The sequence below is a fragment of the Chelonoidis abingdonii genome, chromosome 19 (genome assembly GCF_003597395.2).
Source record: "Chelonoidis abingdonii isolate Lonesome George chromosome 19, CheloAbing_2.0, whole genome shotgun sequence".
Lineage (NCBI taxonomy): Eukaryota > Metazoa > Chordata > Testudines > Testudinidae > Chelonoidis > Chelonoidis abingdonii.
The window spans coordinates 4,000,917-4,028,523 of NC_133787.1; the positions used below are offsets into that span (position 1 = coordinate 4,000,917).

Below are 27,607 nucleotides of genomic sequence, written 5' to 3' on the forward strand. Positions count from 1 at the left end.
GACCGGGGCACCATGGGCTGCGGCTGCTGGAAGCTGCCTGCTTGGCTGGGGACGCTGCTGCTGCTGCACGTGGGTGAGTCCTGGGCAGCGGCTCCCGGGGCTGCGCTGGCGGCGTGGGGGCTCCCGGACGTGGGGCTCGGGCTGATCGCGGTGGGGTCCGCTCAGGCTGGGAGTCGGGGCGCAGCAGGGAGCCCCCGGCCCGAGAGGAGCCGCCAGCTGCGGCGGGGCTGGTCTGCGCGTACTGGGGGGACCCCTTGGGGAACCGCTGCCCGGTGCACACGGAGGTCGGTGGGGGCTCCGGGCCGGGAAGCGCCAGGCCGGGCTGGGGGGCTGCGAGCCTGGGAATTTCCTCGCTTCCCAGTAACCAACTCGCGGCTTTGCGCCTGGCTCGTGTCCGGCTCCGGACTGGCACCCGAGAAACCAGGGTCTGGGGGCTTCCCGGTCACTCTGCTCCCCCGGGGCCCCGCCCTGGCGCTGGGGGTGACCCCTGGTCTGATCCCGTCCCCGCTGCGGTCCCAGCACCCCGGGGGCCCTGGGGGGGGTTCTCCCAGCCGGATCTCAGGCTCCAGCCCTTCCTAGCTAACTGTCCCCCTTCAGGAGCTGGATTTGTCCGGCAACCCCCAAGTTCCACCTCACTGCAAACTCCTCGCTCACAGCTTCAGACCTAAAAGCACAGAAGTGTCACAGCGCTCGCTGGAAAATCGCTGACTCCCGTTGTTACCAGGTCGTTATAAAATGCACCAGCTGGAACCGAACCGTTGTACTTACACTGCGGTGCGCGGCACACAGAGCAGTGTCAACAGGCATCCTCTGGGTGAAATGTTCGTGTAGCCTGACTTCGCTAGTGCTTGTTATGGAGCCTCTTGGAAAACGAGGCAAATCTCTAGCTGAGTTGCTGTGCCCCTGGAAGCCCCCTGCGTATCCCCAGGACGCTGCGTGCTCTGCGTACCCCCAGGGCACTGTGTACCCCCAGGGTGCTGCGTGCTCTGCATACCCCCAGGGCTCTGCGTACCTTGCGTACCCCCAGGGCACTGTGTACCCCCAGGGCACTGCATGCTCTGTGTACCCCCAGGGCACTGCATGCGCTGCGTACCCCCAGGGCGCTGCGTACCCCCAGGGCGCTGCGTGCTCTGCGTACGCCCAGGGCGCTGCATACCCCCAGGGTGCTGCATATCCCCAGTTGAGAACCTCTGCTCTAGCCCATCACTGAAGTGCCTGGGTAGAAACGTGCCTTGTAACAACACTTTTCCCCTCGGGCTTTGGAGCACTTGACACTTCTGAAGCCAGCAGAGGCCAGAGGTCCAAGGGATCAGCGCCCCATTGTGCCAGGCGCTGTACCGAGCGTGGGAAAGGGACAGTCTCTGCCCCGCTAGGAGCTTCCAGGCTAGCCTGACAGTGCACCTTTTTGTGGCGGCCCTGGAGGTGGAAACCTGGGCTTGTCCCTTTCTGCTTCCTTCTGGTGGAGAAATAAAGGCGGATACTTGAGGGGTTATTTTTCCTGCCTTGCAGACAAGGTGGGCAAGGTACTGTCTTGTATGGGACCAACTTCAGTGGGGGAGAGAGACCAACTTTCCAACTGCACTAACAGAGGTTGGTCCAATAAGAGATATTACCGCCCCCACCTGGTCTCTAATACCCTGGAACCTCACTTAGAGGCAACCTGACTTTCCTTGGAGGGCTGGACAAGGAACTTTCTCAGCCCTTAACTGAAGGGGAGGTGTGAGGTGGCTTTAACCAAAGAGCTTTTCTCCCAAATGTTGGGCTGGGGATTGGGGTTAAATGGACGTTAACCAGAACAGGAAGCTCAAAACAGACTGAATGAAAAATCCCTTCCTCTCTCAATGAACCAGGGTTTCTATCCTTGGTATTTCTGACATCTGCCTTCCACTTCTCCTGGGAAAACAGGGGGGTTCTAATGGAAAAAAGATGCAATGGTTCCCCGCTGTGTGCACCTGGCCTCTGTTCATTATTTCTTGTTTAGTTCAGGGCCTCCTTTATCCAGAGAGGGGAAGGGCCCAAACCTCCTTCACAGGTCCCTTTAACCCCAATGGCCCATCTCCTATTCCCAGGGGAGGCTTGTAGGAAGCGGCCACTAAAAGGCCAGAGTTCAGTTGTTGGAGGTTCTCTTTGTAAAGTTTGGCCCAGGAAGGAGATGGACGTTATTGTTCCCCAGTGGGAATGTTGTAAGCTCCTGACAGGCGCTCTCCCTGCATTGAGAGGGACGCCAGGCTTGGCTTTGCCCTACTGAAGGGGCTGTGTAATGCAAGAGGCCTGCGAGGCCGCAGGTCTGGTCTGTGGGCAGATTGCTTTGCATGACGATAAGTAGATCTTAGGACGGGTGGATTATTTGTTGGACATTCAGGTCTTATTCCTGGTAAGCATATTAAAAATACAAATAAAAATACCACGTTTATCAGGAGGCCGTTCCTGGCCAGAGCTAGGGAGGAGGGCGGGATTAAGTGGCAGGGAGAGTCTTGGGCAGCTTCTACTCTGGCACTCTGCCCTCTCTGCTGGACCAGGGAACTTACCAGTGAGGCTTCTGACACGGGGGACACCTCAGAGCTGCAGACTGAGGCGAACAGCCTGTCATAATTCAATTAGCAATGGTCAGGTGAGCTGGAACGTGACTGGTGTGTTTGAGGGGGTCCCTGAGCTCTTGGCCGCCCAGCTCATGAACACAAATAAATTCCTGACTCGACAATTGCCTGCTTCTGCCTCCTATTGGTGTGGCTGTATTCAGGTTTCTTTGTGTGTTGAGTTCTCCCTTCCTACCGATGCTGGGAGCCGGGATAACAAAACAGAGGAATTGGAATTGCTCATTTATTAGCATAACTTTGATCTAGATGGTACTGCTGTAACCTGGGGGAACGAGTCCTGTGATTGGAATATTAAAATCAGTGGAAGGATTAGGTGTGCAAAAGGGAAGGGAAGTGGCATTCTGTGTCCAAAATGGCATCACCTGTTTCCGAGTCACTGATAACTCAGAAGAAAATGATCTCGAATGCTTACGGATCAATGTCTGAACAGATAATGCATGAGATGGGGTATTTGGTGTCTGCTGCAGATGCCCATATCACGCTAGGGAGCAGGATGACCAGCTCCTTACGCACCCATCTACAATGTGTAGGAAAAGATACTGCATGATCATGGACCACTTCAATCTGCGTGATGCACGCTGGAGGTCTCATGCTGCCAGTACTAAAATATCCCTGGAATTTCTAAATATGATGGATGACAATTTACTAACTCAAAATGTGTTGCATCCAGCACAGGGGAATTCTATAGCAGATTACTTCTTGACAGATAAAGAGAAACTGATCACAGAACTAAAAATTAATGGTAGCTTAGGTACATGTGATCATGACTTGATCATATTTATAATGCACAAATAGAATGAAGTCCAGATGAGTGATATATGCTTGGTGCTTTAAAAGTCTCAAATTACAGGGCTGAAAACAATTTATGAGCCAAATCAGCTGAGAGGAAGAATTTAATCAGCAAAAAATGTGAATGATCATTGGGAATGGTTTAAGAATACTTACTAGATGCCCCAAAAGCCACAATTGAGGAATAAGGCCATATTTGTTAAACTGACTTGATTTAGAGGAGAAGTGAAGACAGCTATGGAAAAAAATTATATATAACAAGTGCAAGAAAAAGGGAGTTGATAATAATGAATGTCAGAAGCTAGGAATTGTAGAAAATTGATAAGGGAAGCAAAGGGATTTTTGATTAAAAAACTAGAACAACATAAAATTAACATGGCCCACATTAAATATATTAAAATCTGGCTGACTGAAAGGTCTCAAAATGTAATTGTAAATGGAGAATCATCATCAAGTGGGTGTGTTTCTAGGAGGATCCTAAAGAGACCAGTTTTTAGCCCTATGCTATTTTAAATGTTTAATAATGATCTGGAAGAAAACATAAAATCAGCACTGATAAAATTTGCAGATGATACACAAATTGAGGATGGGATAAATAATAAAGAGGACTGGCTGCTGATACAGAGAGGTGTGGATTGCTTGATAAGCTTGATCCAAGCAAACGACATGTGTTTTAATATGGCTAAATGTTTAATTTATACATTTAGGAACAAAGAATGTAGCCATATTTTCAGAATGGGGAAGTCTATCCTGGGAAGTAGTGACTTTGAAAAACATTTGGGGATTGTGGTGGATGATCAGCTGAACATGTGCTCCAAGTGTGACCCTGTGGCCGAAAGGACTAATGCCACCCTGGGATGGAAAAATGGGATGGCTGAGGGGGAGCGGAGGGGAGATTTTACCTCTGTGTTTGGCACTGGTGCAACTGCTGCTGGAATTGTGTGTCCTGTTCTGGTGCCAAATAACTGAAGAAGGATGTTGATAAATTGGAGAGGAGTCAGAGAAGAGCCATGAGAATGATTAAAGGGTCAGAAACCTGCCTTGTCGTGATAGACAAAGAGCTCCATCTATCTAGCTTAGCAAAGAGAAGTGACTTGATCCCAGTTTGTAAGTACCTACGCAGGGAGTCAGTAGTTAATAACGGGCTCTTCAGACCAGCAGGGAAAGGTCTAACACGACCCAATGGCTGGAAGTTGAAGCTAGACAAATTCAGCCTGGAATGAAGATGTAATTTTTAATGGTGAGAGTAATTAACTATTGGAACAATTTACCAAGGGCCGTGGTGGATTCTCCATCAGCGACAATTTTTCCATCAATATGAGCTGTTTCTCTAGGGGTGATTTTGGGGGCAGGTCTCTGGCCTGTGCTATACATGATGTCAGACGAGGTGATCACAATGTTCCCTTCTGGCTTGGAATCATCTCTTTGAACCCCCCTCCCAGCCGTCTGCTCCCCCACACTCCCGTCGCTGTGTTGTCCAGGCACAGTGCTGTAGCTTGGCCCAAACGAGAGTTCTGATGACCTGTGGTTTCCTGGTTGCTTTCCCTAGGGCATGTGGCCATTCTCCAGTGCCTTTGGCTTCATGCCCTTCCCATGCAAGCTGTGATTTCCTGAGACTCCTTTAAACACAAGGCGGGTGCAAACTCCCAAGCTTTCCCTGAGCGGCCTGGGGCCAGCTGGCTGGCCTGGGTGAGAGCATTGAGGGAAGATGGCTGCTTGCCCACCAGTGTTATCTGGAAGTGTGAAAGGCTTGAGCTGTTTTGCTCTGTGGATTCTCCTTTGTGGGCCAGGGTGGAGCTAGGATTGAGTTACCCCAGGGCAGGTGGAGAGTCTAGTGTGCAGTCTGGTTTGTTTTGCATGTCCAGGACAGCACCCCTGGGCAGCCTGATGGCTTGCTCAGGAGGAGCTGTCCCGCCCTGCAGAGACGTGCCTATGGGGCAGACCCAGTGCCGACCAGGTTTGGGGTCAGTTTGCAGGCAGAGGAGAGAGGCAGGAGCAGAGGATGTGCTGACGTCCAGTCATGGGGCCAGGACAAGATGGCTGTCTTGGCGTGAGGGTTAACCAGTGTGAGGCCCTCACCTAGGGCATGGCAGCGGCTTGGGATTTCCGACAAATATGCTGCTTCTGCTGAGGTGTGTCCCGGCCTGTGCCTCATTTGGGCCCTGCCTGCCCTGAGGCAGCTGGACCCCGGACCAGCTCCTGAGCCCTTTTCCCTGCTCAGCTGCTGTGTGCCCTCCGGGCTCCGACCTCACACGCCTGGCTTCCTTTGTCCCCGTCCTGGCCTGAGCAGCCTTTCTGGGCTGAGGGCTGAACCGTTCTGTCCAGCCGTGTGGAGACGAGGGCTGGCTAGGACAACTTGATATAATAAGCATCACAGAAACCTGGTGGAATGAGAGAAATCAATGGGACACAATCATTGTGGGGTACAAAATATATCGGAAGGACAGAACAGGTCGTGCAGGGGGGGAGTGGCACTATATGTGAGAGAAAATGTAGATTCAAATGAAGTAAAAGTGTTAAGTGAATTCACATGTTCCACGGAATCTCTATAGATAGAAATTTCATACTCTAATAAAAATATAACATTATTATCGACCACCTGACCAGGACAGTGATAGTGATGATGAAATGCTAAGAGATATTAGAGAGGCTATCAAAATTAAGAACCCAATACTAGTGGGGGATTTCAATTATCCGCATATTGACTGGGAACAACTTCAGGACAAAATGCAGAGATAAAATTTCTCGATACTTTAAATGACTGGTTCATGGAGCAGCTGGTACGGGAACCCACAAGGGGAGAGGCAACTCTAGATTTAATCCTGAGTAGAGCGCAGGAGCTGGTCCAAGAGGTAACTATAGCAGGATCGCTTGGGAAATTTAGTGGACCATATATACAATAGCATTCAACATCCCTTGTGGGGAAGAACATCTCTCAACAGCCCAACACTCGTGGCATTTAATTTCAAAAGGAGGAACTATGCAAAAATGAAAGGTTGTTAAACGGAAGTTAAAAGGTACAGTGACTAAAGTGAATCCCTGCAAGTTGCATGGGCACTTTTTAAAGCCACCATAATAGAGGTCCAACTTCAATGTATACCCCAAATTAATAGAAGCACAGTAAAAGATAAAAAAGAGGCACCATGGCTTAACAACCATGTAAGAAAAGTGAGAGATAAAGACTTCCTTTGAAAAGTGGAAGTCAAATCCTAGTGAGGCAAATAGAAAGGAGCATAAACACTGCAAATTAAGTGCAAGAATGTAAGAAAAGCCAAAGAGAGTTTGAAGAACGGCTAGCCAAAAACTCCAAAGGTAATAACAAAATGTTTTTTAAGTACATCAGAAGCAGGAAGCCTGCTAACAACCAGTGGGGCCCCTTGATGATCAAGATACAAAAGGAGTGCTTAAAGATGATAAAGTCATTGCGGAGAACTAAATGGATTTCTTTGCTTCAGTCTTCACAGCTGAGGATGTTAGGGAGATTCCCAAACCTGAGTCGGCTTTTGTAGGTGACAATCTGGGAACTGTCACAGATGATGGGTGTCACTAGAGGAGGTTTGGAATTAATTGATAAACTCAACATTAACAATCACCAGGACCAGATGACATTCACCCAAGAGTTCTGAAAGAACTCCAATGTGAAGTGCGGAATACTTAACTAAGATTTGTAACCTGTCTCTTTATATTGGCTTCAGTACCCAATGACTGGAAGTTAGCTAATGTAACGCCAATATTTAAAAAGGGCTCTAGAGGTGATCCTGGCAATTACAGACCGGTAAGTCTAACGTCCGTACCGGCAAATTAGTCGAAACAATAGTTAAGAATAAAATTGTCAGATTACATAGAAAAACATAAACTGTTGAGCAATAGTCAATCATGGTTTCTGTAAAGGGATCGTGTCTTACTAATCTATTTAGAGTTCTTTGAATGGGGCAAACAAACATGTGGACAAGGGGGATCCAGTGGACATATGTGTTACTTAGATTTCTGAGCTTTGACAAGTCCTCCCTGCCAGCTCTCCTCCCTCTTTAAGGGCTTACTACGTAACATTTTATGCCTGGTTCTAGTGTTCCGCTTCATATTAGATCTCGCGTCGTACGAGTCCTGTGTTTCTGATCGGCATGGGAGACTCGCGTAAGAGGATGCAAGCGTTACATACATAAAGACCGGTTGGACAGGTCTAATTAGGAGTGTCAAAATTCTCTCAAAATGGGATGACTGTAAATATCTGTGTTAACTTATTGGTGATATCCCACCAAAGGTCTTGCTGTCATTCCAAGTGAACCGAAATTGCGTGTATCTCCAAGCTTATTCGCATAAGATTGATCCTGTCCTACCGACGAGGTACCCAGGATAAATGCTCGATGTGCATGGAATTCTCGAGGTATTACCAGGAGCGTTTTGCCGCATGTCCAGCTATGGTGACTACTCGTAATAGTAGGACGCAAAGCAGACTGTGTGTGAAGAACCTGTTTAACTTAGAAGATACTCACTCAAATAGGCTAAGATGATTGAGGCAGACAAATTGTGCGCAAATGAAATTTTAATGTGTATGTAGAAGCTGATGCACATCAGGGTAAAATTCACTATACATACTCAGATGAATATGTTGGGCTTTAATTTTGCTTACATATCTGGTGTGGTCTCAGGGGCGCATCTTAGGGCGATCATCTCATGGGATATGGTCTGAAGTATCGGAATCAGAATGGACCAGAAGTGACAGATGGCGCTCGCGCTCAGGCAAAGGGCAACAGGGATTGTTGAGAGTCAAGATTTATAGTCATCCAAGGAGCACTGAGGAATAAGAGTGCAGGAGAATATTGGAGCATCTGTATATCCCATGTTGAACTATAGATCTCAGGCAGTCGCCACGTGGAGATTACACCGCTATCGATTCTCGGATACTGTCTCTGAATAGAGACGATGTCGCGTGCTCACTCCTACACACTCAAATAAAGCGCAAAGTTGAATGATGAGCGACGTTAGCCGAGTGGTCCGGGAAGCGGGCACGAACAGGATGTGTCCGACACTTAATAGCACGTGAGCATTGGCGATGGGATGTTCTGGAGGGGCCAAGTGGACCACTAGGGTCCTCATCAGCGCGGGATGAGGATGTGGAATTCTGAGAGCGGGGTGAGGAGATTATCTCTTTCTCACAGGCATCTGTGGTGAGAATTTTGCCGGAGGTGGGCGATGGGACATGTATTAGGAGGAAGGATAAGGGACAGTGAGCTTGTGGAGGATCTCTGCACTACCCGTTCTGGGCCCAACAGCCGGATTTTTTTCTCAGCTTCTGACTAAGTAGCCTTTCTTGAATACGCAGGTATTCCTAAAAATTCGCGACCTGGAGTTATGTGACTTAGGACTAGTTGGCAGATAGAAGTGTAGCCTTTAGAAGTGGAAATGTAAAATTATTATTTACGTTAATAATATATACCCCTGGTTTATAAAATAAGCGCAAGAGCATCTTAGGTGTATTTACACCTAGAATATATGATAGCCTTGAGAGAATAGGCTATGGGGCAGTGGTGTAATTGTAGCCCAAGATACAGATGTAACGTGTGAAAGGCTTCATTTCATTGCTCGATACCTGAGGTTGTGTGAGGCGGGTGTTGATCGAAACTGCCTTGACTCTGAGTGAGATGTGAAGGGCTGGACTATAAACAGGTTTAAAGAGATACTGGATTAAATTCATGAGGATCTAAGTCCTATAATGCTATTAGTCCTAGGATGGTTAAGGAATTGGTGTCCCTATGCCTCTGTTTGTCAGAGGGTGGAGATGGATGGCAGGAGAGAGATCGCTTGATCATTGCCTGTTGGGTTCACTCCCTCTGGGGCACCTGGCATTGGCCACTGTCGGTAGACAGATACTGGGCTAGATGGACCTTTGGTCTGACCTGGTACGGCCGTTCTTATGTTCTAACTTCACACCCCCTGCTGAAAGATCTCCGCACGCTCCTGATCTTTTTCTTGGGGGGGGGGGGCGCGTTGTTTACATAAATAAAAACAACACTTGTTTGGAGCCAATGTGTGATTTCCCCCTTTGTGCCTGTGGAAAGGCCCCATGCAGTGGGGCAGGGGTGGGGGTCTGTGCCCTAGGGTTGCTGACTTTGTGCTGAATGAGGCAGGACTTTGCTGGGTCTTTCCTTCCTCTGGGAATCATCCAGGGCGTGGCTTTGCTTGGCAGCACTGGGGGCTCCTCGCGAATGGGACACGAGTAGGGATGGGAGTGTTAGGGCTGGCCGGTCCCCAGGAGAGCAGAGATGAGGGGAAGCAGCTGGTGAGGTTCGCAGGGGGACTCTGTTTTTGTGGCTTGTTTAAATGTCTTGGTCACAGAACGCCAAGATCTCAATAGCCCAGCCTGTGCCTCGCTGTGGTGCCCCAGGGGACCCAGCTCAGGCTTGGTAGTTTTGTCTGATTGCAGTTCCCTGGAGTGCTGTCAAAACCTGGCTTTGGTCACCTGAACTCTGAGCAGATTTTCCATTGCGATTTCGTTGTAGGGGGAAAAGTCAGCACCTCTCCCTCTCCTGATTTCCCACCCCCAGTTCACTGCCTCATCTTCCCTTCCCCTCCTGATCACCCCACCCCCATGCACAGCTCCATTCCCCCTTTCCCCTCCCCTTCAATCTCCCATCAGGTTTGCTATGACTTTCCCCATCCTGAGAGAACATTGCTGTTTAATTGGGTGAGGGAGAACCCAGAACCGCCCCACCCCCTAGAAGTGTCTCGGGGCTGAAACCCGACACCCAGGCTGTGAGCCACGTTCTAAGCAGGCTTATTCCTCAAAGACACGTGTCATCCACCATGGGAAGGTCAAGACACTGCAAGTCCCCAGCTGCTAGTGGTTAGTCCTCCTCCCATTCTCTTGTACCTGCCCTAAGGTGCTGCCAATTTTCCCCCCTTAATGCCTGTGCCAACATCCCACCGGTTAGGAAGCTGAGACTGAGCCGGCCTGGATGTGCTAAAAGCTGCTCCATTGACTCTAATCTGGCTGGAGAGGAAGGGTCAGGGCTAAAACCTTAAACAATTCTGGCTGGACTTTCGGTGCTGCTTCCCATGACTCTACTTCCATTCTTTGCTGCCACTCTGACACAGTGGGCTGGGACGTGCTCTCCTGTGTGGATGGGTGTGGGTGCAAACCTGGATCTTGCACTGTAAATGTTGGGGACAGGGAAGGAACCGAGCAGAGTTTCAGCCTCTTCTTGTTCTAGATTCCCCAGTGCCGTTTGTGTCTGGGCTCAGTCGTGTGGGTTAAGGAAGGGAAAGATTCCACAGCTTTTCTCAGTCACGTCTCGGCTTCTCCCCTTGTGTGACTCCTGGTCTTTACTGGTAGTTAGATGGAGTCAGTTTTCCATGGTGGCTGTAGCAGCTCGTGATCTGCCTTGTCCCTCTGAAACCTCCCCCAGTTCCTTTTGTGCCTCTCGTGCCTCTCTGTTGGGTCCTTGGTTTTTACAGATTCAGAGATTCCAAGGCCAGAATGGACCATTGTGATCACTAGTCTGACCTCCTGTAGAGCACAGGCCAGGGACTGCCCCACGATTATTCCTAGAGCAGATCCTTCAGAGAAACATCCAAGCTTGATTTTAAAATTGTCAGTGATGGAGAATCCCCCACGCCCCCTGGTAAATTGTTCCAGTGGTTAATTACTCTCACCACTAAAAATTGACACCTTCTTTCCAGTGCGAATTTGTCTAGCTTCAACTTCCAGCTGTTGGCTCGTGTTAGACCTTTCCCTGCTAGACTGAAGAGCCCTTGATTAAATCTTTATTCCCCAAGTGGGTACCTAAAACTGTGATCAAGTCACCCGATGTCTTTGTTAAGCTAAACAGATGGAGCTCCTTGAGTCTATCACTCTAGGGCAGGTTTTCCAATCCTTTAATCATTCTCGTGGCTCTTCTCTGAACTCTCTTCAATTTATCAACATCCTTCTTCAGGTGGACACAGGATTCCAGCAGCAGTCACACCAGTGCCAGATACAGAGGGAAAATAACAGCTCTACCTCTGTATCCTGCTGATGCATCCAGGGTGGCATTTGCTCTTTTGGCCAGAGCGTCGCACTGGGGCTCACATTCAGCTGATTATCCACCCCCACCCCCAAATCTCTGTCAGATCTGGCTGGCATTCTTTGTTCCTAGATGTATGTTTACATTTAGCCATATTAAAATGTGCATTGTTTGCTTGTGCCCAGTTAACCAAGCTATCCATATCGCTCTGCATTGGGGACCTGTCCTCTTCATTATTTCCCACTCCCCCAATGTTTGTGTCATCTGCAAATATCATCAGTAATGATTTTATGGGTTTTTTTCCAGGTCATTGATAAAAATGTTGACTAGTATGGAACCCTGCTACACACATTCTCACTCAGTGATGATTCCCAGTTACATTTTGAGATCTAACAATTGGCCAGATTTTAATGCATTTAATGTGGGCCATGTTAATTTTATATCGGTCTAGTTTTTTAATCAGAATGTCATATAATATCAAGTCAAACACCTTCTCTAAATATATTACACCAACACTATTGCCTTTGTCAACCAAACTTCTAATGTCATAAGAGAAATATCAAGGTAATTTGGCAGGATCTATTTTCCATAAACCCAGGTTGATTGGCACTAATTATATCACCCTCCTTTCATTCTTTATTAATCAAGTCGAGTCCCATATCAGCTGACCAGGATCGCTGTCAGACCTAATACTGGCACAGCATTAGCTTTCTCTCAGCTGTGTGGATCAGCATCACCCGCATGCTCAGTGAGACCTGCTGATGGAGACGCCTGGACGCAAGTGGAGAGAGTCTTCCTGAGAGGTCCATCAAGCATCTTTGGGAAGCTGGGGCATCCCTTGCTCGTCACCTTTTCAGTCAACCAACCATAAGGCTGATGGTGACTTCAGACACCTCTTGACCTCTCTCAACACACTTTAGGACGGCTGGCAGCTGTTGCTTTCTCAATGAGTTTTAAGCAGAGTGCTGAGCCTCCGGATGTCTGCACGTGAAGGGTTTGCTCGTCTCTTGCTTTATTTTCACTGTCTGAGCAAATGGCAAAGAATTCACGGCCACACGGTTCTCTGCATTCCTGACTGGTATCGTCAGCGTGTTTTCAGTCGCAGAACCAACAGCATTAGGTAGGAATGTCTTTTTCTCTGCATGGGATGCCAGTAGCCATCACTGCATCACTTCCCAGCTTCCGCCCTTGTGCGTTAATGGCAATGTTGATTCTTTCAGTTTGCTTTTAATTTTTCCTTCAGTTTTTCACAACATTGAGTAGTAGGTTCAGAGCTGCCTGGAGGAGGATATCCAGGACCGAGTGCTTGAGGTGTTTCTCTGTCTCGCTCTTTGTGTGCTGTTTTGAAGGTTGCTTTTAGAATAAAAGGCCCCAACTGTGTCATCAAGTTCAAATCTCTGTTTTCACTTTTGACCGCACAGCTGCCAATTGATCTCTGCCATTTTGGGGGTGAAAAGCACAGAGATCTCCTGAAACACAGTGGTGCTGGAGGGCTACTTGAAGGCTTGGAGCAAAGGCCAATGTCTCAGGAACACGTTTTGATGACTGCCTTGAAAATCTCGCATGCACGGTCATCAAACTTATCTATATTCTGCTTTTGCTTCAGTAGCAAAGATTCAGTCCAAGGCACGTTTGGCAGAGCCAAAAAGCCTAATTTTAGCAGACGGGGGTGAGCGTGGATCCCTTCACACCTGTTCCATGGGGAATGAGCTGCTCTCCCTGGCTCAGCTAGTTCGTCCTCCATTTCCTACCACTCCCTGCGACTTCAGCCAGGCTGAGGCTGATGCATTCATTGGTAATCACTGGATCCTGATTGGCTGTTTGATCACACTGACTGCAGTTAGGATGAAATAGCTTCCTGGTGAACCTGGCGCCGAAGGCCAACGAGTGATTGTCCAGCCAGGTTCCTGTGGAACTGCACGATCAGATCCCTGGCCACCTTCCACCAAACCCCTCTTGTGGTTCACAGCTCCACTCTCTGCCCCCCACTTTTCAACAGCCAGGTGATTCCCTGCACTTGCCTCTCTCTCCAGTGGCTCCACCCATCCCCTTCCCCTCTAGGCTTCCCATCATTTTTGTCATCCACTTCTTACAGGAGGCGCCTCAAGCCCCTGGCTTTTCTTATCACTTCCCTTTGAACTCTTCTGATCAGTCCATCTCCATTCACCAAATGAAATACGTCCCCGTTCCTCGTGTGCAGCCGTTCAGGTGCCCGGGGTAGTCGTGGCAATGCTCTGGGGGCTGCTCACACCGCGAGAACCTGGAAAAGGGGTAAGGCACTTCGCGTGTCTGCCTGGGCATCTCCAGCCCTTAGCCTGGTCAGCTGCTTGGAAGGTCAGAGGCTTCACTCGGCATGGTGGGCTTGCCAGGGCCCGGGTGAGAGTAAGTGGGGTTGTGCCATGCGTCCCTGATGAGGACTCTCTGTCCTGCCACCATCTGTGCATCTGTCTGTGGTCCAGTCACCCTCTGGTCTCCCCCGCCAGCCCCGAGAGAGGAGTGTTGCGTTCCGTTTGGCTGGGGCACGGATGTGCCATGGAGTGCACTTGGGAGTTGAACCTCTCCGAGCCTCGTCTGAGCGTGGTCTAGGCTGGGGTTCATCAGCTGCTAGCTCCCCCTTCGCCCCACACAGCAGGTTCCTCCCACATGTCCATGGGCAGCAGTCCCACTTGGAACTGGACACGTGTGTCTGGGGTCCCAGCTGGGAGCAGGGGGCGCAGGCCTGGCTCGGGGGCTCTCTGTGCAGGGCTGGCTCAGCCCAAGGGTTATTCTTGGATCCTTTATCCTGGCTGGTTGAGTGGCGAGTGCTTGGAGTGATATTTGGCTCCCATTTGACTAATTAACACCAAGGCCAGTGGAGGGGCTTCACTCCGGCTTTGCAGGGCCCTAGCTCCTCTGGCTTAGGCTGGACCTGCTCAGCAGTCAGTGCTCCAGGCCCTGCTTCAGGGAACATTCCAATGGGTGCTCAGGACAGCCCCAGGGAGGGGAGCTGTGGGGCTGGGAGGTCACTGCCCCTCTCGGCCCGGCCCAGACAGAAATGATGGGGAAAGCAGAACAGGGTAGTGGTGATCACGGATCCAGTTCTCTAGGGCGTCCCATGTCGGACCTGCCCTGTAGGTTACAGATGCTCCCCTACTTCCCCAGCTCCTTTAACAGCCCCTCCCTGCGCTTTGAGTGTCTGCTTCAGGTACCCGAACCCAGCCGTTCACTCAGCACAGCCGCAGGGCAGAACGTAGGCGTGCTGTAGCCCAAGTGCCGGGTGCTTCTCCAGGATCTCTCCGATGGGCTGGATGAGCTACCTTCAACTACTCTCCTTCCCCCATGAGTGTGCAGAGGGCGTGCTCCACCTGGCAGAGAAATCCTGGTGTGGATTTCTGTGCCGCCTGCTGTCCACTTGCAGGTGACCTGGGACCCTGTTCCTGCACGAGTGCCCTTTTGCTGGGTGTCTGTTCACTCTCCCTAGCAGGGTTGGGGGCACGTGATGGAAGTGACAGCACCGTCCGCAGTTCTCAGCCCTCCCGGGGCAGTGCCATGTGACAGGCCCCTGCTGTCATCTCGTTACTTACTGTGGTGGTACTTCATGGCAGCTTTTCCCCTCTTCTGTAACCAGCTCCCCATCCCTTCCCTGGCTGCTGATGAAAGGGGACGCTCCGGCATCCCACTGCCACTGGGGTGGGCTCGGCCAGATCTGGGCATTTCCATACGCGCTGCGGATAACGGCAGGCCAGGAATGTGATCCTGGAGGTGCAGCAGGTGGGAGCCACTGGTGACTGTTGAACGTTTGTGTCTGCGCCTGGGAACTCTGTGTCCCGGACCAGGACAGTGCCATGCTGGAGAAAACATGCCACATCTCTCTGTAGGCACCTGCTAGGCCCTCCAGGTTCTCTGTTCACCCCCGTTTGTCTTTGCATCGCTCAGAGGTCAGTCCTCAGCTTGGAGAGCGAAGGACAGCGGCAGGCCCTGGTGTAGCTGATTCGGTGCCGTCCTTTGTGCCCCATTGCAGCTCTAGGGGGTGCTGTTCTGCAGTGGGAGGGGTCTTTGTTATAAATCTGCAGGCGCTTAAGAGTCTGGGTGTTAATCCAGTGTGCTGGCTACGGTCCAGTTGGATTGATTCCATTCTGCTTCCTCCGGTGGCCTCGTGTTCCCCCCTCCTTTTCGGGTTTGTCTGCTCTGCCCCGAGGTGGCTGGCAGTGGCGGGCACTTCCCGCTCTGCCAAGTGCTTTGTGGAGGAAGGGTCGAGACTTGGCTTTCCGTTCCAACAGCGGTGGGAGGAAGCCCTGCAGCGGGAGACCCCGAGTCCTTTCCTCTCGGGAGGACGAATTGGGAGCTGACTCTGCTTATTGCTAAACCTGCAGGGGCCAGGCTGGGCTGTTTGGAAAAGTCACTTTAAGTTTTACAAAACAAATAGAATGGCAGCTCCTTCCCACCATTTTCGGGTTAACGTACTTCCCAGGAGGGTTCACAGCTGGGGTAGCGACCGGTTTGTGGTGTGTTGAATGCTGCAAGCTGGGAAGAGATCCCAGGGCCCCACAGAGCAGGGAATTGGGGGACGGTGTGGGTGGGCACAGCAGAGCACAGCTGAGTGGGCCTCTGATCTGCCTCTGGTGCAGGTTTTCTGAGTGGGGCAGAGAGGGACTCAGGGCACCCAGCACCTGAGGCCTGAAAAGCAGCCACGTGAGTGTCTAAGCTAAGGAGCTCTCTCTCTCATGCCGCAGTGGGCTCCAGCTGGCTCCATGATGGGGTGTGACACTCCCCTCTGGCAGGGACCCTGTGCTGTAGAGCCACCGTGGAGCGCGGCTGCCGCTGGCACCCCAGAGATGTTCCAAGCCAAGAGGCCTTGGAAATATTCTGGCTAATTGACCTGCCGCCAAGCCATGCACGTTTGACTTTTAAAAAGCAGCACTCGGGTGCTGCTGGGTGGGGCGCAGGGCCGTGACTCTCAGCACGCTGTCTCGTCTAGTGGGTGCCCATCCCCAGCCACACTCCCAGGGTGGGTGCGCCCAGCAGGGGGGCTCTGCGTTGACTCTGCCACGCAAGGTGCCAGCTGCGGCTCACCTGACCGCTCCCCTTGCACTGGTGCTGTGGGCCGGGCGGGTTTCGGGCCTGGGCACGTCAGCCTGTCGGTTCCCTGAAGGACTTGCCCCTGCTGGCTGGGCTGGTGGGTGAATCATTTCCCCAGCTGGTGCTGTTTCTGCCACGAACCCCCTGAGCTGCCCTTGCCTGAGGGGGGTGGGTGTCAGCACAGCTGCCCCCCCCCCAAGTGCTGCTGGGATCTGCTGGTCTGCCAGCGCGGGCAGGGTCAGCCGTGTCCAATGGCTGGGATATTAAAGTGTGCTAGACAGAGGGCATTGCCCATCGTGCCCCCTGGAAACCTCCCCAGAGCCAAGCCTGGGCTGCCAGCTGCCCTTAGCTTGCCTGCCAGGGCTCCTAGCCCCATGGAGCAGGCACCTCCAGGGCTGATGCCCAGGCCAAGTGAGAACTTGGAGTGGAAGGGCTCGTTGGGTCCCATCAGGCCCTTCCCAGGGGCTAGTGCAGGATTGTTCCTCTTCTGCAGTGTGGCGAGGCTCCTACTCGTCCTGCGAGGCACTACCAGAACTGTGGTGTTTCTCTCCCTGAGCTGGGAAATAGCCGCTGCTATGGGCTCTGGATATTCTCTAGCCCTGTGCCCTGGCACCAGGCCTGTCCCTCCACGATACTAGCACCTTTCACAGCCGTGCTGGATTGAACTGACCCCCCGTACTGCTGTTTGGCTGAGCTGCTCAAGGGTCTCCGCCTTGCTTCCCCTAAACTAGGCCCTGCACTCCCAGCCGCTGTGGGGTGAAGGTGAACATAAGAACGGCCATGTTGGGTCAGACCAATGGTCCATCTAGCCCAGTATCCTGTCTTCCAACAGCGGCCGGTGCCAGGTGCCCCAGAGGGAATGAACAGAACAGGTTATCATCAAGTGATCCAGCCCCTGTTGCTCATTCTCAGCTTCTGGCAAACAGAGGCTAAGGACATCAACCCTGCCCATCCTGGCTAATAGCCATTGACGGACCTGTCCTCCATGAATTTATCTAGTTCTTTTTTGAACCATGTTAGTGTCTTGGCCTTCACAACATCCTCTGGCAAAGAGTTCCACAGGTTGACTGTGAATTGTGTGAAGAAATACTTCCCTTTGTTTCTTTTAAGCCTGCTGCCTATTCATTTTATTTGGTGACCCCTAGTTCTGTGTTGTGTTATGAGAAGGAGTAAACGAAACTTCCTTATTTACTTTCTCCGCACCAGTCACGATTTTATAGCCCTCTATCATATCCCCCCTTAGTCGTCTCTTTTCCAATCTTAAAAGTCTCAGTCTTATTAATCTCTCCTCCTGTGGAAGCTCTTCCATACCCCTAATAATTTTTGTTGCCCTTTCTGTACCTTTTCCAATTTCAATGTATCTTTTCTGAGATGGGTAGACCACATCTGCACACACATTTAAGATGTGGGCATACCCTGGATTTATACAGTGGCATTATGATATTTTCTGTCTTATTATCTATCCTTTTCCTAATGGTTCCTATCATTCTGTTTGCTTTTTTGGCTGCCGCTGCACATTGAGTGGATGTTTTCAGAGAACTATCCACAGTGACTCCAAGATCTTTCTTGAGTGGTAACAGCTAATTTAGATCCCATCATTTTATATGTATAGTTGGGATTATGTTTTCCAATGTGCATTACTTAGCCTTTATCAACATTGAATTTCATCTGCCATTTTGTTGCCCAGTCAGCTAGTCTTGTGAGATCCCTTTGTAACGCTTCGCAGTCAGCTTTCGACTTATGTTATCTTGAATAGTTTTGTATCATCTGCAAACTTTGCCTCACTGTTCACCCCTTTTTCCAGATCATTTATGAATATGTTGAACAGCACTAGTCCCAGTACAGACCCCTGGGGGACTCCACTATTTACCTCTCTCCATTCTGAAAATGGACCATTTATTCCTACCCTTTGTTTCCTATCTTTTAACCAGTTAAGGATCCGTGAGAGGATCTTCCTATCTCATGGCAGCTTACTTTGCTTAAGAGGGTGAGGGACCTTATCAGAGGCTTTTTGAAAACCTATGTACACGATATCCATTGGATCCCCCTCGTCCACATGTTTGATCCCCTCAAAGAATTCTAGTAGATTGGTGAGGCATGATTTCCCTTTGCAAAAACCATGTTGACTCTTCTCCAGCAAATTGTGTTCATCTGTGTCTCTGATAATTCTTTCTTTGCTACAGTTTCAAATAATTTCCCTGGTACTCAAATTAGGTTTACCGGCCTGTAATTGCTGGGATCACCTCTGGAGCCTTTTGTAAAAATTGGTGTCACATTAGCTATTCTCCAGTCACCTGATACAGAAACTGATTTAAATGATAGGTTACAGATTACAGTTAATAGTTCTGCCTTTCACATTTGGGTTCCTTCAGAACTCTTGGGTGAATCCCACCTGGTCTTGGTGACTTATCACTGTTTAGTTCACCAGTTTGTTCCAGAACCTCCTCTACTGACACCTAACCGTTTCCTTAGATTTGTCGCCCAGAAAGAATGGCTCAGGTTTTGGAATCTTCCTCACGTTCTCAACTGTGAAGACCAATGCAAAGAATGGCGGAGAGGAGCATGGCCCTAGGTGCCTAAGCGGAGCACGTGCTGTGTCATTGCCAGCTCCCCAGAGGCCACTGATGCAAGGCCCTGTTTACATGCTGCTCTGAGTCCCAGGAGGTTTGACACAAGGTACCGGCTTGGCTGAGGAACTGAGGAATTGCATCTGTGAGAGCTGCCAGCCCAGCCGCTTCCTGGAAGGAGCCAGGCTAAACACGGCCTGTGTGCCCTCTTGGGGATGGGTGGGAGGCACCTGTGGGGGCGCTGGAAACTGGAGCTCAGTGTGGAGAGCAGACCAGGGTGTAACGTGGACCAATGGCTGGAAGGTGAAATGAGGCAATTTCTGACTGGAAATTGGGCTGATTTTGAGCAGTGGTGCATTGGTGGCAATGGCCGTTGTGGATTCAGGGCTGGATCTCTTTCGGAAAGCTCTGCTCTAGTTCAGCAGGCATTACACAGGGGGCCGAGCTAGATGGTCCCAGCGGTCCTGCCTGGCTCAGACACTAGGCACGTGGGCTGCAGGCAGCCAGTCTGGAAAGGGAGTGTGGGCAAGTGGTTACAGCACAGGAGTGGGACTCGGGAGACTTGGAGTCTGTCTGTGACCCATTGTCACAGAGTCCCCGGGCGATGCTCTGGAACTGCTCCCCACAAATCCAGGCAGGACTTTGGGGAGCCTCCTCTCCCTCAGAGCAGACTGTCTTCAGGGAAAGACGCTCACACGGGTTCACCTCCTGGGCCTGACCTTGGAGCATTCAGCATATGCTCCTCTGTACGCTTCCCACAGCAAGTCTGCCCAGGCGGGGTCCTCGGGAAGCCAGAGGGTCCTGCACCCCAACTTCGCAGTCAGACGTGACTTAGCCACCCAGTAAAACAGAGGTTTATTAGATGACAGGAACATGGTCTAAAACAGAACTTGTAGGTACAGAGAACAGGATCCCTCAGCTGGGTTCATTCTGGGGCCCAGTGAGCCGGACACTCACATCTGCCCTCACTTCCCATCCCCAGCCAGCCCCCTCCAGCACCTCCTTTCTGGCCTTTGTCTCTTTCCTGGGCTAGGAGGTCACCTGATCTCTTTGTTCACCTTTAGCTATTCCCTTGCAAGGGGTGGAAGGCCCCAGCCATTTGTTGCTAGGAGACAGATTGTCGGCTATTTATGCACGCTGGAGACTTTTAATGCGTAGGGGAAACTGAGGCACCCACACAGTATTCAGAGGAAACATTAAGAACAGTCCCACTTGGTCACACCCATGTCCGATGAGTTTGTGGGGAGGCCTGGGGTGTGTGCTGGGTGGCCAGCAGGGCCAGCCCCTGGTGTTTTGCTGGAAAATATTTGCTGCCCCCAAGTGGTCGAACGCAAAAGAGCCCAGCCCAAGCTGGCAGCCAGGGTGACCACCCAGTTGCCTGTGCCTCAGCTCATTGGTGACCCTGGACTGAAGCCCTATGGGGAGGGACATATGGACCCTGGCCTCCCCTAGTCTGCTCTGGCTTAGTCACAGGTGCATGAGCAGAGCTGAATGACTGACAGGCAGCCCCATTGCACTGGGCTGCTCCCTCAAGCCCTGGCCACCAGCCGACTAGCGCCAGCAAAGGAGCCTAAGCAAAGATTAAGGTTGCGGGAACGTGGATCTGATTTTACACGGGTGGCCCGCTGGCAAGCTGCCAGCCTGACCCCAGTGCCTCGCTGGCAGGCTGCACCAGAAGAACATGCAGCCTGTTCCCAGAGTAGGGGCTGGCCGCATGCCCCAGCTAATGATCTGCTTTCTGCCCTCTTCTCTGGCCAGTTCCCTGTGCTCGCTTCCCAGTGGGCTGTGGGGACTCCAGCCCGGCGGCTCGGAAGCCCTGCCTGTGTGGAGGAGCTGGGCTGCGGGGGTGGCTGTTGATGTGTTTGATCAGGCTGAATCAGGGCAGCTTCCTTAAAATATTAATCAGCTTCCTTCTCGTTGGCGCAGAGTTTTGCAGAGCTCCAAAGCAAGTGCAGGGCCGGTGAGCTGTACCCTGGGGCTGCCTGCTCTCTCTCCTGACTCGCTTGCTGCAGGGGGGTGTGCAGAGTGCAACTCCCCGCTGAGCACCTCCTGCCACCTTCGCCATGGGGAGGCTGCCTGCCAGCCACCACATCCCACACTGATTCTCCAGCGCTGCATCTGGCCTTGATGGGGTGGGCTGGGCTGGGGTTACTGGTGTAGAGAGCTGGTGGGGTTACTGGTGTAGAGAGGCTAGACTCAGGCTCTGGGAATCCCTGCCCCCCTCTCCACGCTGCTACCTGTAAGTGGGCACAGCCTAGGTGCCACTGTGGGAGCCCCACCCCCGACTGACATCACCACGAATCAGGAAAACAGCTCCCTCCTCCCCCCCAGGTGGTTAACCTCCTTGTGTCTAGGACATTTAATACAACTTCCTTGTAATTTGGGCTGCTTGTTCCGCAGCTGGGGCTTGGGTCCTGCAGGTATGTGGCAGCAGCTGGCTCAGAAGCTGTCGTTGAATTCAGGGCTCTTGCTGGCCCTGGCGGGTTTGCATGGGAACGGGGCAGTGATGATCTGTCCTATGGAGGTGAAGCGCATCTCTCCCAGGGACCACAAGCAGAGAGCAGTCTGGCCCTTCTCCTAGGGTAGAGCCCTGCAGCGGGGCTGGGGTCCCACCACTGCCATAATAGTGGGAGCAGGTAAAATGTACTTTGTTGCAGGCAGGATTGAGTGGACAAAAAACCCCACAGACTGTGATATTTTGTGAGAAAACAAAATGCAAGTGCAGGTACATCTGCTGTTTTAAATTGACCTTATTATCAATCACTTAGTTTTGAGCCTCTTTTTAAAATTTATTTCTATCAAAAACCTAGTTCAGTGAGCAGTTTTCCTGTTAAATGTTTGTCGAAAAGCAATAAGAATCTTGACATATGAATGGTATATTTCAAATTTCTAGAAAGGGTGCTTAAGCGGTTGTGACTGTCTGTATTCCTATGCTCATCCTTTTTACAAAACTATAATGAATTTTGTACAATGTCCAAAGTGAGGCATCATTTGAAAACTCATAATTTGCTGATCATTATTGTCTGGTAAAATGTGTGGCAACATAAAGTTGTAAGATTCTACTGTATGACGTTACTGAGACATATTCTAAGTTTAGAAAAGCAGGCATAAACCTGTGCCTCAAAGGCAGACTGACACCTCAGCCAGGTGTCCACAAAATCAAAAATGAAGTATTGTCTGGTTAAGTGGCCATTCTTTGGCAGGAAAAAGGGTGTGAGTAAGAAATGTACATTTTGGCAAAGAAAAAGCTGGAGGTTCCCATCCCCTCAGACCTTCTGTCTCCTGAACCTCAGCTGGAGAGATTCTCAAAAAGAGAGCTATAAAAGGGAACAGATGCCCCCCAAATGCTTCTCCCTTTCTCTCTGCTCATGGCATCAACAACACCTGAAGGACAAGAAAATTAACACTGAACTGGGGGTGGGGTCTTGGCTGAAACGTTTCCAACCAGTTAGCCTACTAGAGCATGTGGTGAGAGAAACCTTTGCTCTGCATTCATTTAGCCTGTTAAGTTAGGTATTAGATGTATTTTATCTTCTTATAACCAGTCCTGATTTTTATGCCTCTCTACTTGTAACAGCTTAACATCTGTCTGTGTTTGAGCTAAACCAGTGTGTGTTTGGATTGAAGTGTTTGCGAAACTCCATTTGAGATAACAAGGTTTATGCATATAATTTTCTATTAATGAAATGACGGCCTTTCTATGAGCTTGTATTGTACTGCCCAGCACCCTCCTGGACAAGATGCACATTGTTGGGGGAAAGTCTGGGATTGGGAGTTTGCTGGTGTTGCCTGGCCATATAATTCAAGAGTGGGTTGGCTACAGCACTCAGACGATATAGCTGGGAGTGATTTACATGCTGGATGGAGACCAGAAGCGATTGCTCTCAGCAAAGCAAGGTAAAAGACCCCAGGTTGGGGAATTGAGGGGACACAACTGTCTATCAATCCAGACTGTAGCCTGGGGAATGTCACAGCAGTTTAAAAATTCCCATTTTTTTTTTTGTTTTTTTAAATGTTAATTTCTATAATCATTAACAAAAATCTGCACCTTTTAAGGCAAAATTGTAGTGCAGTTTGTTTTGACATTCCATGGGCTATACACACAACAGCAGTTTGTCCTAGATCAAACTTCAGCAACGCAAAGCCATTTTTTTTGTTTTAATTTTTAAATAAAGGTTTTAATACTTAAATTTAAGCGAGGGATTGAAAGAGCTTTGATGCCTATTAAAACAGGAGTTAAAGTATTTTGTACGTGATTTAGGCAAAATTTGTTTATTCTTTTAGTGGTAAAAATTGTCTGAATTCCATTTATTGATAATCTATTAACCAACCATTGTGTTTTTAGTAGCATAGGAGAATCTGTCTCTCTTGAGGGCTTTTGGGGAGCAGCGGTTTTTGCCGGTGGGAGTGGGATAAGAATGCAAGAACCAATGCAGAGCGAGTGGGTGTTGTGGGGCAGGATTAAAAACGTTCCACGCAGGGCTCTGCCCTAGGGTAGCAGCAGCTGGAGTCACATGATCTGAGCTTTGGATAGAAATGGCCTTTATATATAAAATGCTAGAAACTTGAGCAGGGAAAAGATCCACCCCTGGGGCAGCTCCTTGCAGCATGGTGTCTCCAGGGTGTGCCCTGTCCTGGAGAGCCTGTCTCCCAGCCCAGCAGATCTTCTGCCAGGGACTGCTCCCTGACAGCCTGCGTTTTCCTTTGCTCGTTCCAGCCCCACTCCCATAGCACCCCAATGAATCCCTCTCCTCTGTGTGGTGCCCCCCCAGGTGTTCCTAGGCTGTTCTCACCCCGCCCTCCATCACTGGTTAACCAAGTGCTGCCGATTTAGTTCTGTTGCTTTCTCCTCCTCAGTTGATCTCAACCATTTGCTGAGTCTCAGGGGTCCTGGGAATGGAGGGGTGGGGTACTGCCCTGCCCCGCCTCAGGAGTGGCACTGCCAGTGTCCCTTGGCGCTAAGTGAGCATGTGAGGCCTGGGATTGCTCAGCCCGCACCCCTCGATTAGCCCCATTGCAGGTGTGCCAAGACTTGGAGCAGTGACTCATGCTGACAGTGCAGCGTCTTGCTCAGCTGGTAGCAAAGGCAGGGAGATTTGCCACAGACCATGGCAGCGCCTGCACCTGCCAAGGCAGTTATCACAGCCTTGGGCCCAGGCGTCCCCTGTACCTGTGCTGGAGAGTGGCCTGTGGGCATGGCATTGCGTGGCACTTGCTGGGCCAGAAGTGGGCACGGAGGGGGTTAAGGCAGGTGCCACATCCCAGACCACTAGGAGAGGGTCCCAGGTGGTCAGATGGCCCCCCTCTCCTCCAGCATCGGCAGGGCAATACTGTGCCAGGCTCTGCCCTCTGGCTGATGGCGAAGGTTAAATCCGCCTTATCCTGCAAGATCCCATAAGGCATCTTCTGTGGGGCCGGGCACTGAGAATTCTGGGGGGGGGGGGGGTTTCCACCTTGCCCCTGGCTTGTCTGTCATTAACCCAACTTTGTTGCTTTAATAAAGAATTCTGAGATTGTCCCGCTTTCCTCCCTGTGGGAGGGGCAGCCCTGTCAGGGTGCTGCTTCTGCTGGTGCCTGGGCAGAGCTTCACAGACTCACAGAGCAGCCTGCCAGGCACGTCCCAGGAGCTGCTCGCATCAGGTATGCGGGGGCTGGCCTCCTCCCTGTGTACGTGGGGAAGTCCTTGCGTTGTGGCGTGATGCAGCACCCCACGGCTGGCATTCCTCCTCCCAGCTGGGTGCACAACAGGACTCCTGCAATGCACTGGCTTTGCATGAGGCACCAGGCTCCGGTAGTGCCAGGCCAGGCCTCCGTGCTGTACGCTCAGCAGCCAGCACTTCAAGCCAACACCAGGCAGCCTGGGACAGAGCCACAGGGTCAGTCTGCTTGCCCAGCAGTAAAGCATTCCCCATCTCGTTTGTCCCAGCCAGTCCCAGCCCTTCTCCATCCCAAGGGATGCTGCTGCCTGGACTTTCCCTGCAGGACCAGGCTCTAGCACATGGGACATGGGCCAGGCCCACGGGAAGCCGGGGAGCCCACTCCTGGCTTCTTGCAACCCCTTTGGAGCACCGCTTTGCCCACTGCAGCTGCTGCCAGCGCCCTGGCCCCAGCGTAGGACTGGGAGGGACCATGTAGGATAAAGGCAACTAACTCCTGTGCGTCCCTCTCCGGGTTGCCCAGAGCAACGGGGGCTCTGAGGGGAATTTTCCAGCCACCTGCCACGGGTGCCTCCTTGCCAGGAGCCCCCTTCCTGTGGGAAGCTGAATGGGGAGACACCCCTGAGCTTGGCGGCTTTGGGCTCAGCTCGTTGGCTGGGAAGGAGGTTTGGGGAGCGAATGCAAACCCCAGACACAGACAGCTATGCGTGGGTGGGGTGTTGTCTGCAGCTCCAGCTGCTCCCTTGGATGCCAGGGCTGGAGTGTGATGTGGACTGAGCTGGTCAGCAGTGGCAGTGCCCCCTGCCCAGCAAACGTCCCCCTGCTCGGGGCATGGAGGCTACCCAGTAGTACCAGTCTCCAGGGCGTCTTGATGCCTCCCTTTCTCCTCCAAGCATCCGGCAGTCAGAGGCCTAGGGACACCCAGAGCATAGGATTGTGTCCCAGACCATTTTGGCTAACAGCCACTGCTGGACCTGTCCTCCAGGAACTTTGCTAGTTCTATTTTGAACCCAGTCATACTTCTGGCTTTCACAACATCCCCTGGCAATGAGTTCCACAGGTTGACTGTGCGCTGTGTGGAGAAGTATTTCCTTTTGTTTGTTTAAACCTGCTGCCTGTTAATTTCATTGAGTGACCCCTGGTTCTTGTCTTGTGTGAAGAGGTAAATAACACTTCCTATTCATTCTGCCTGCACCAGTCATGATTTTATAGACCTCAATCATATCGCCCCTTAACCATCTCTTTTCCAAACTGAAAAGTCCCAGTCTTATTAATCTCTCTCATATGGAAGCTGTTCCATACCCGTGTGGGGCCTAGGGGAGCTGGGACCGGGCTGCAGACCTGCCCGGTGAGGGCTGAAAGCTGGGGCAGGGGCTAATCAGTGACTCTTGTCCCCTGTGCAGCTGTGGCCGAGGATCCAGTGAGCACGGCTGGGAGGAGGTGTGACACCATCTACAAAGGCTTTGCCGAATGCCTCATCAGCCTGGGGGACAGCATGGCCCAGAGTGTCCAGAAGCAGCAGGAGGACAGTGGGCAGGATGGGCAGGAGCTGGACACCATCTGCAGGTGAGAGAAGCAGTGCCCCAGCCTCCCAGCAGCTGCCCCCCTAGCCAGAGGGGATTAGGCTGTGGGGGTGGGGGGCAAGGGGGGCAGCACTGGTGCTCTCGGCAGAACCTTTTGGACCTCAGGTCGAGGGGCCCAGGGGATAGGTTCCCAGCCTGGCTCCTGGGGTGTGTCCTGTCAGCAGTGGGTCTCGCTGTGCGGGAATCAGACAGCTGGCCGGAGCGTGGAGGTGGAGTCCGGGAGGGCTGATCTGCACAGGGCCATGTCTCATCCTGCTCGTTGGCTGGGGGGGACTAGCCATGAGCATGGGGCTCTTCACACAGGGAGGCTGGGCAGCTCTTTCTGAAAGGTCTGCACTAGCCCAAGCAACCTTGCCAGCCTGGCTAGGGGTGGGACAGGACAGGGCCAGGGCAGGGCCAGGCTGGGTGGGGCAGGGCAGGGCCAGGGCAGGGCCAGCCTGGCTAGCGGTGAGGCAGAGAGGGGCCAGGGTGGGGCCAGGCTGGCTATAGGATCAGGCTGGCTAGGGACGGGGCAGGGCAGGGTGGGGGCCAGGCTGGCTGGGGGCTGGGGATTGCTGGCTAGGGGCAGGGTAGGGCAGGACCAGGCTGGTTATGGGCAGGGAGGGGCCAGGGTGGGGCCAGTCTGGCTATGGGATCAGGCTGGCTAGGGATGGCGCAGGGCAGGGTGGGCGCCAGGCTGGCTAGGGGCTAGGGAGTGCTGGCTAGGAGCAGGGTAGGGCAGGGCCAGGCTGGTTATGGGCAGGGAGGGGCCAGGGTGGGGCCAGGTGGGCTATATCAGGCTGGCTAGGGATGGGGCAGGACAGGGTGGGGGCCAGGCTGGCGAGGGGCTGGGGAGTGCTGGCTAGGGGCAGGGTAGGGCAGGGCCAGGCTGGTTATGGGCAGGGAGGGGCCAGGCTAGTTAGGCGTGGGGCGGAGCAGGCCTGGGCTAGCTATAGGCATGGGGGCCTGTCAGTCGGTGTGACACACAGGCTAGGGGACCCTCCTGGCCTTTGTCTCTGACTCCTTCGTCTCCTCGGCCCAGGTCCTGGGACGACTTTCACACCTGCGCCAACAGGGTCTTGTCCCGCTGCCCTGATGAAGCTGCTGCCATCTGGGAGTCGCTGCGCCAGGAGTCCAGGAAGATCCAGTTCCAAGGGAACCTGCACGACCTGTGCAGCGCGCGAGCCAGGCCGCCCGGCAGCGTGCGGGGCTCAGCCGTGGACGAGACTAACAAGGAGACCCTGCGGGGCTCAGCCTTGCTCCCCCGGCCGAGCCTGCTGGGCACCCTGCCACTCCTGGTGCTCATATCACTCCTGGTGCCCTTCGTCTAGCCAGGGAGCCGTGGCCAGGCACCCCCTGCCAGCATCCAGCGCC

The 27,607-nt window shown here is 52.0% G+C and overlaps 1 protein-coding gene across 1 annotated transcript; it reads left to right on the forward strand.

The window, feature by feature from the left end:
* NRN1L (neuritin 1 like) lies at positions 1-27,607 on the forward strand. Its single transcript, XM_075073872.1, has 3 exons — positions 1-73; positions 26,075-26,237; positions 27,276-27,607. The coding sequence occupies exons 1-3, from the start codon at positions 13-15 to the stop codon at positions 27,562-27,564; spliced, it is 513 nt and encodes a 170-aa protein (XP_074929973.1). The 5' UTR covers positions 1-12; the 3' UTR covers positions 27,565-27,607.

Bases quoted from the DNA above. Each gene is read 5' to 3' on its own strand.
- NRN1L (XM_075073872.1), top strand. From the start codon at position 13: ATGGGCTGCGGCTGCTGGAAGCTGCCTGCTTGGCTGGGGACGCTGCTG. The intron at 74-26,074 runs GTGAGTCCTGGG...TCCCCTGTGCAG, and splicing joins GCTGCTGCTGCTGCACGTGG to CTGTGGCCGAGGATCCAGTG. The intron at 26,238-27,275 runs GTGAGAGAAGCA...TCCTCGGCCCAG, and splicing joins GAGCTGGACACCATCTGCAG to GTCCTGGGACGACTTTCACA.